This window comes from Chelonus insularis, unplaced genomic scaffold (assembly GCF_013357705.1).
Source record: "Chelonus insularis isolate UGA/USDA-ARS -01 unplaced genomic scaffold, ASM1335770v1 contig_397_pilon, whole genome shotgun sequence".
Taxonomy (NCBI): Eukaryota; Metazoa; Arthropoda; class Insecta; order Hymenoptera; family Braconidae; genus Chelonus; species Chelonus insularis.
The window spans coordinates 228,398-237,730 of NW_023276552.1; the positions used below are offsets into that span (position 1 = coordinate 228,398).

The 9,333-nt window shown below is 29.6% G+C and overlaps 2 protein-coding genes across 2 annotated transcripts; both read right to left on the reverse strand.

The window, feature by feature from the left end:
* Window positions 1–113: 113 nt before the first annotated feature.
* Window positions 114–4,365, reverse strand: LOC118067740 (neprilysin-2-like). Its single transcript, XM_035084659.1, has 11 exons — window positions 3,870–4,365; window positions 3,453–3,710; window positions 3,124–3,344; window positions 2,893–3,051; window positions 2,463–2,800; window positions 2,238–2,378; window positions 2,076–2,160; window positions 1,726–1,933; window positions 896–1,128; window positions 576–687; window positions 114–403 (listed from the first exon to the last, which is right to left on the reverse strand). Exons 1-11 carry the CDS (start codon window positions 3,991–3,993, stop codon window positions 222–224), a joined length of 2,061 nt encoding a protein of 686 aa, XP_034940550.1. The 5' UTR covers window positions 3,994–4,365; the 3' UTR covers window positions 114–221.
* Window positions 4,366–5,505: 1,140 nt separating this feature from the next.
* Window positions 5,506–8,076, reverse strand: LOC118067841 (uncharacterized). Its single transcript, XM_035084821.1, has 7 exons — window positions 7,940–8,076; window positions 7,757–7,841; window positions 7,311–7,552; window positions 7,122–7,247; window positions 6,965–7,019; window positions 6,725–6,867; window positions 5,506–6,603 (listed from the first exon to the last, which is right to left on the reverse strand). The coding sequence occupies exons 1-7, from the start codon at window positions 8,027–8,029 to the stop codon at window positions 6,505–6,507; spliced, it is 840 nt and encodes a 279-aa protein (XP_034940712.1). The 5' UTR covers window positions 8,030–8,076; the 3' UTR covers window positions 5,506–6,504.
* Between the last annotated feature and the right edge of the window lie 1,257 nt (window positions 8,077–9,333).

The following is a 9,333-nucleotide window of genomic DNA, read 5'->3' on the forward strand; positions in this document are numbered from 1 at the left end:
AATTGCATATTTCTCTGTTACTTATAATTACTTTATTAATAATAGCAACTCATGCTAAAGTTTTATTTTCAATTAGAATATATTTAAAAAAAAAAATAATTTGTCCAGTTAAATTAAATTTTATTTTCATAGCTAGATTGTAATTAATTTTTATTTGCAAATAATTCCGGGTGAAAATATTTTTTTTAAATATCGCAATAGGATGAATGTGATTCCTTTTTTTAAGTAATCCACATTTTACATTTATTTTTTGTATTCATTTTTGCACTAGAATTGCATTGGAAATCCGTTTTAAAATTCTCACTATGAGATACCATTGTGTTGTATCGCTGCTTTAAATTTCGATCACAATCAGAAGCAACGGCGTTTATCCAGAATAATTGTCTTTTTGTATAGTTTAAACCTTGAAAATTTTTTTACAATTATTTTTTTTTTTTTTTGTTAGATTATACTAGACATTAGAGATCGATTTAATTGTTTTCAATTGAAGATCAAAGTAAATAAATAAATACTATGGTAAAAAAGATACTGCTGTCAATTGTTATCAATTTGAATGGGTAAAATAATGAGCATACCTGGAAGAATGTATGTATTGCAAAGCTCGTCAGAGCATGCTTGAAAAGCAGACATGTATGCAATTTCAGAAGCACCAATGAATCCAAAAACAGTAGAAGCGTCCATGATGCGCTGTCGATAGTTGAAATAATTTGCGTCAATTAGATAGACAAACATACAGGATTCAAATGTCGACATCGATATCAGTTCAAGCACGCTTATCCCGAAATGTAATCAATGCGGTTGTAATTAACGCGACGATCCGATCTTGGATCCCATTCATATTGGTGTATAATAGGATTTCAGGGATTGTCCTCGAATATAGCGGAGAATTGCTTACCTTTACAGTCTGAATCGCTTGACAGGATTCCCGGGACATGAATTGTTCCTGTGTTATATCTGACCACCATGATTCAAATTGCCATTGGCCTTTGTGGTCAACATACGCGCCTTTTTGATACATGTGATGACTCAATGCTGCTGCTATTTGGAGACCAATGGACGCATAATTCAGAAAGGCTAATTCCTTGTAGGGAGTCAATTCATTGAGCTCTAGGGCTGCTTCTGGAGTATCTAAAATTAATATTGAGGTTTATATTAATTATATTTTATTTATGTATTTTAGTAGTTATTGATAGTCATTGTAGATTTATGTGTTTGGAATAATTGTTTGAATGGAGATTTGAATAATGATTGTGGTGGAGTCTGTTTGACAGTCATTATTCAAGTAATTATCAAAACAATTAATATTTTAAATTGATTGTCAACTAGAGATATTGATTTTTAGATGATAGATTTTATTTTTGACTTTGATATTTAATTTGCAACATTAGATTGTATTTTTCCTGGTTGATTAACAAACATCCGTTTTTGAAATGGAACATTAATTTTTTTGGTTGATTGATTATTATGTGGCTAAATTGATTGTCAGACGGATTATTATTTTTTAATTGGAATAAACAATTGTGATTGATTGACTTAATTTTGTAATTCGATATTCAATCATTTATTGTCAAGATGATTTTTTGAATTTTTTTTTTTCATAATAATTAGATACTTTTCCATCAATTAATTTCATTATTTTAGATATTTTGATATTTCATTACTTTCATGATTGAAAATATTCTTAACTTAATTACTTGTTGATACTGAATAATAATATTGACTTACATACAGTCTTGGAGAAGAGATCAAATTTCATAACAGCATCCGTCAGATGTATTTTCTTCTCAAAAATTATGTTTGTTATAGAACTATTTGGTTTATCCATGAAATACTTGGCCCGAACACTTCCTGTCTTAAGATAATAATGATCTACAAGGAAAGTATTGATTTCACGGAATAGGGAATTTAGAGAATTTTCAGTTACGTAATCTAGCTGAAAAAGATGTACTCAAGTATCATTAACAAGGTGATAGAAGACAGAAACAAACAAATTAAATTAATTATGGAGTAATTTTGAAACATTTCCATTATTATTATTTGCAATTAAAATAATAAGAATTTTTTTATGAACTTACACGTATAAAATAATTATCATTCCGTAGATCATCTGGAAAGGGTATTTTAAAGAGCATATTCTCCAACTTCTTGCGAGCTTGTTGTCTTTAAATTATTCAAGATTAAGTAGAATACAAATAGGATTACCTGATAATTACTATAATTACATTATATAAGCTTACTGGGTCGTTGAGTCCATCCAAGGTACTCTATGAATAATATGAATAGTTACATTATAAATATGATTTTGAATTGTTTCTACAATCTCTTTGAGCCGTTTATTAACCTCATTAGCAATTACAACATCTAATGCAAAATTAAAGCTGGAAAAATATAATATTAAAGCATTAGTATGTCTTAAAGACCATCAATAAAGAATATCCAATGTTCAATATTCAATAACCAACATTACAGAAGTAGAGTCGAAGCAAATTTGTTCAATTTCCAATTGATTACTGGCAAATGCTATTGATAACTGAGGTCTGATTAAGTTAAAAAGGTCATCGATTATTGCTAGAAATGCGTAATTTGCCAGAGTTCTTCTATCAACTTGCTCTGAAGCATTAAGGAACGATGAGATATAACAAGTGTCTACAATAACACAATTTTTATCTGATAAATATTTTCTTTGTCGCTTTGTTAACATTCCTCGGAGATATTTTATCCAATTAGTAATAGGGTATTTTTTTTGTAACCGTGCGATCGTGAATCGTTTTTTTGGTTCAAAACCATTTGAGCAATTTAACTGTACAAAGATAGCAAAAATGTATAATGTTTTAAACATACGTATTTGGAATTTTGCCAACGAATTTATTGAATATTATAAAAAGAACTTACCTTGTGTAATTTCCATGCAAATACTAGCGCCTCATTGATTTCAGATATGTTGGGAATTTTTTTATCCGTTAATTTCTTAGCTATTTTTAAATATCCAATACTTTGCATCATAAATTTTTCCTCAGTTATGTCGAGGTCGACATACTTTGGTCTTTCTACCTAAAAAAATACTAGGTCGCAATTTTAATTCAACAAAGTGCGGACATTGTTCTGAATGATTTTTATTTCTACCGTTAGTTTTATTGTATCATTGTAATTCCAAGGTTTTGTTATTTCTTCTATATTTAGGCCAATATGAATGAACATCCTTGGTAAAAATCCCAGATTACGAGCACATCTACTAAATTTTTCCCAAGTGAAGTGCTTGCTATTCCAGTATTCAGTGATCACTGGCCATTCGCCTAATCTTTTGAATAATAAACGTACCCCAACTAAAGCTTCTACAGTCGTTACTGCAATAGATTATTAAAAGATTGACCTATTTTTACTTAATTCCATTACTTATTTACATATTAATTATGCAAACATATAATAGATGCTTTGCTCTTTTTTATTCATACTATTTTTACAAGCTTTCCAAAATATTCGAGCAAGTTTCATTGTTCTCGTGTCATCAATTCTACGTGGTTGGCTCAAATATGTCTGTAACTTTTTCCTCATTTTCCATAAGTTCAAACGATAAGTAGTTGGCTCTAATGACTTTTCTGAACAGGATTTTTTCATATTATCAAACTTTTTAAACTGTTTCCCGCAGGCAAATTCCACAAAATCGTCACACGGTGAAATCGTTTCATCTATAGATTCTAGAAATCGTTTTGCTAAAACAAAAAATTAAACCAACAATAACAACAGTGATGTTTGTTTTAAAATTCTTCAATAAACTTCTTTCTCGCTTTTATTCAACCAAAATAATAACAATTTTTTTTAAAAATGAAAAGATATAAAATAATTTGATTAATCATTGAAAGAATATTAACCTTGTACTTTACACTCATCATAGCTGCACTCTTTCGTAGAAGTGGAATGGAGGAATCCAAGAAAAATCAACATCCGGACAATTGGCATGATTGTAGGATCATCAAGGCACAAGGTAGAGTGCATTCGTCCTCTGTACAGTTCCACCAATCATCTCAGACAGACGCCAAACTAGCAAACATCGTTAAAATTGCTCTAGCTCGTTTTCATTTAGCACAACCTGGAAAGCTTAATTGATGCCGTTAAGAGGTCCCTCTAAAGCGCTAATGAGATCGTATTCCACTAACGGCACTCGTTCACCACGAGTAAATATCTGGTGGCACAATAAATAAAGTTATAAAACGTATATTAGGCTTTTTCCTTCTTATCACAATTATTTTATGCGCTATTGAACGTAAGCTCATAAGTCCTCGTTTTTATTAGATCAATTAATGTCAATTTTAATAGCCTAATGTACCGCATGTTGCACATATTCCAGATGGGAAATGTTCTATTATTAATACTTGTTCTGTATTAAAATTAATTCATTGATAAAATGAGGTGAAATATTGAATGGTATTTATTTTAAAATTCTATTTAAAAATAATTAAAAATTTCTATCAGTTGAATTCATTATTAAAGAAAGAAACTATTGAAAGATAGAAAAACATGAATACTTTATTCACTTTCGACACTTGGAACAGATACAGTACTTTAGTATTAAACCGATATTTGTTGATGAATAAATTATAACTTTTATAATTAATGCTAAGAAATGTATTCTAAAGTGAATAATTAATGCTTACAAGTTGAGATTTATTATCAAAATGTTGACACGTACTTGTCTAAAATATCTTAGACGCAAGTGTCTCTTGTTTTGTGAATATTAACAAGGAAAAAGAAACAGTGCTGTTTAGAGATTAAAAGAATTTGTCTTTGAGATGTTAAACTTGTGACTGCTGCTTATGAAATTTTCAACTTGTTGGTGACGAGTGGTTTACTCTTTTCTCATTATAATTAATGGGCATTAATATTTACTAATATGTATCACTTTTTATAGTGACAATATTTGTTTATGTAGTGAGCAGAAAATAGGTGTGCACAATCCATTAAAATTAATCTGACAACACAAAAATGTAGTCGTTATCAAAAATGTAACAGAAATGTAGAAGATCTTGTAAATAAAACCCAATCGATCTTCTTAAATAATTCACAGACAGAGAATGGGTAAATCTACAGTATTTTCATTTACTCAAGGTAATTAAATCTCATCGATTAATTTTCGGTGACATTCTCGACGATGACAGAGTACTTGACTTTCTGTGTAAATTACACGAATGAAGCATTGAATTTCCGAAGGATCGTTAATGAAGATACAGCGATTTTCGTCCTGAGAAACATCAAAACTGAGACTACATTTAATGTAAATAATTCCCTGAAGTTCTAGAAAATGTTTAGCGAAGATAAAATTAATAGTAAACACTTTTGAGACATCTTCAAACTTTCAGATAGATTTATGATGTAATTAAATTCTGTTGATTTAATAAAAAAAATAATTTACATTCTATAATAAAGTATCTATTAATAATCAAGAAAATAATTATATAAAAGATTGTGGAAAGCTGTCTGTAAAGCAAGCTTTAAACGTCTGATTATTAACTGAGATGAGGATACTTAAAAAAACATTGAAGAATAAAATGAACTTAATGAGTTCAAGGTCAAAAATTGTTTTAATTTTTCATCTCATCAACTTGCTGATTTGATCATTTCTGAAGAAATCTCAAACTCAAGATACTTTTTATCATTTTAAACATGATTACAAATTGAAAAGATCCAAGTATTAGCTCAAGATCCTTAAAGACATCAAAGAGTATGAAAGGAAATGAGATCACCTGCATAAAAAAGAAAAAATCTTTTGTCAGCAATGTCAGGCGAGGCTATTCGCGAAATTTAGAAATGATACATGTTTTATCAGAATACGTTGACGATACTTGAGAAGACGAAGAGTTGGTCAAAGGTATGAGTTTGATCAAGCACAAAGACCTGCTGGACATTCTCGTGGAGAAATTCAAGAACCGTAAAATCCTCAGAGAGTAGAAGGGCACGAAAGTATTGCAGACTTGGACGAAGATCGATGAGAGTCTGTCATGCGAGAAAATCCAGGATCAACCAACGTCAGACAAAACAACAAAAGAACGTTCATCTTGTGAGGATCACGATGCCAGTGAGACCTGTTGGACTTGAACAAACTTTTCTAGTCTAGAAAAGCGATCCAACAAGTTGGGCGATCGATTTCAATGAAAAAGCATTAGATCAAAACAGCATTAATCTGAGATTTGTCACTATCAAAGACATAATTTAATGAATTATTGCAGTTATTCAATTAATATAAAAGTTTTTCATCTTCTCTAGATTTAATACATTACTATTTCTATTCTTCATTGTTACATTCAAGTTGTTAAGAAAATTTTAATGATTCGAGTTTACTATTATATTGAAGTTATAATAAGACTTTTTTTATTTACGTAGACTGTGTCAACGTCTTTTGCAACCATTATAAAGTTATTGGAACATTTGAAGCTTCTTTAACTTCATCTACCAAGTCAGTGTACTTTGAAATATTTCCCAGTGTCAAAACTTTCTCAAATAATCTTTGATTTAAGTTATCAAGAATGGCTTAGCAATTGTTGAATGGCTTGACGAATGGCTTTTTGATTGTTCTTGTCTTTTACGAGTTTGATATTCTCTGAAAGCACTCTTAAAAGAGTAATTAAAAATAAAATTCACTTTTCACGTTTGTATTAATTATTATTTAGTTACTAAATTTATAAATATTCATAACTGATTTTTATCCGTGCATCATATTGAATACTCTTACCTGAATAATTATTGCTGCTTGATTGAGTCGTTTTGCATCAATTCCATCGTTTCTATGTACTACATTGAATCGAGTAAGAGATCCGATTCTTTCTTCCAAGCCAGAATACTTATTTTTTATTGCTTCTTCTCTGCCATTCCCATCTACATTCAATATTGATTAAAATTTCATTTTGATTCTCACATAAATTATAAAACTTTTATTTCTTAACTAATAAATATTTTATTGAATTTTTCATACTTTTATTTAAGTCCATTTGTCTACTTCTTGTTAAAGGATTATCATGATATCCCAGCTATAATAAGAAAATAGTATTTAAATAAATCAGCGGAAGAATCTACAAAAGTATTTAATTTCATTTTACTTTAATACAAGCTGTAGCAGATATTTTTTTTACCTCTTTCGATGAAATTCCTGTTTTTCTTAGAATTTCTCTTGTATTTGCTACTTCTTGTTGCCATTGTACTCCATTTTTTTTAGCTTTATGAGATAAAACTCTTTCACGATAACTACGAAAGGCTGTCTGGTATTATTTTAATTAATAATTAGTTTACTGCATTTCATAAAAATGATATTTAAATATTACTTGAATAATTATTGCTGCTTCATGGGCCTCTTCTCGTGTAGTTTTCGTTGTTTCAAGTATCCTTTGAATCGAAATTTCACTTGTTACTGACGGACATTTTGTAGAAGCAATGAATTCACGGAATGCCTTCTGTAAGTTGGGCGCAACAATACCAATTTGCTTTAAATCCAATCCCATGCAATGAAGTGTGTTTACAATTAATTCACTCTGATTGACAACATCATTCACTACTTTAACAGCAACTGATGGTGTAAAAAAATATTTTTTTTATTATTATTATTATCTATGATGATGATGAATGATAATCTATATAATTGATATCGGAAATGAAATATTTGTTAATCAATTAATGATAAATTGAGTAATGAAATAATTAAATTAAATGAAGAACAAATTATTGATTAAATTGAATAGTAATGAACGGGAATAAAACAATTTTAATTCACCTTTAGAACTCTCTCGTCTGGCGAAAAGTTTATCGAGATAGTTTGCAATAAAACGATAAATATCTGTCGGTTGAGTACGCAGTACCTCAATAGTGAACAAACGAGACGACCATTAAACGATTGTGTGATTGATGGAAACAATATTGAGTGTGGGAAATCAATAATGTAAACATATAAATTTACCTCATAAGAAATAGTTTTACACAATTCATGTAATCCATCAGGTATTCTAAACGTGTTTTTTGCACCCTGGATATACAACAAGCTAGCCATTTTCTCATTAATTTAATTTATTGCCTAATTATTTTTCCCAATTGACAGGTAATTAATGAATGTTGATACTACTAGCGCATACAGTGTGATCTAAGCCGGTGATGTAATGAGAATGCATTTGTTATAACCAATGGGAAAAGGAATGTAATGAGTTTGATGACGTTTAATTAGTGAAAATGAAGGCAATCGATCAAAAAGATGATTTCTATCTTAGAATGTCCATTTAGGGATGTAGAATAGTAGAGGAACACCTTAGTTGTCTGCAGAACAAGAGGGTTACTATGGTAATCACACTGAAGTGGGAAAGAGACTAACAGGTCAAAGTGGTTACCAGGGGAACGATAGAAAGACGACGCCTGTCAGAAGATAATTTTAATGGGAATGGTAATACTGATGATGGTCAAAGACTTCAGGTACAGATGTTGAATTTGAGGAGATCAAATGCTATTGGAAATGATGATACCACTGGTCAATTTACTTTTTATATATTGGCTGATATGAAATTTTTTATTACATGGCCAATTTATTAGATTCCAATCTACATGATAGATCAAAATGATTATCAAGGAAGTAATAATAATAGTAATAATCATAGGAATACATTTACTATTGAATCCAATTCAAAACATTCATAAGAATATAACTGGAGGAACAATAGGAAACCGGAACAAACTGGCAGTTATGGAAATTCGTAGAGCAGCCATCGAGACATAGAAATAATGGAAATAAAAAAAATCTGAGCATTTACCTTTTATAATAATGGAAGTATAGAAGTACTTAGTAACCAAAAATGTTCAAGTTCAATATTTCCATTAGAGTTTTCAAGCTTCTTTTAACGTATTCAAAGAGTATAGTTGTCATTTCTTTGAAGTTATCTTCAATTATATTTGTTGACATTCTATTCAAGCTGTTTTTGTGATCAAAACTATTTAAAGTATCACTATTTATCTGTTTGTTTATTTAATAAAAGTAATTAAGTCATTTCTTGATATTTTTTAATGAGAAAGAGAAAGATTGCAAAGAGTAGTATAATATGAGTGAAGTATTCTTCCAAGTAAAACTTGCAAACTGATGCAAGTTAGATTCGAGTAATGTTAATTTAACTTTAATTAACAATTCCAAAGATTTTCTATAAATTGTAGAGAAGAATTTAAGCAATTAAATGTAAATGAAAAATTTCAACTTCACATAAGGAATTTATTTAATAATTTCGTGGCTCAGTCAGTCTTACTATTCATTTTGGTTGTTTCCACTAGTAGTGAATATACGTAGAAGTTACGAACTTGCTACGACTCTCTATCATG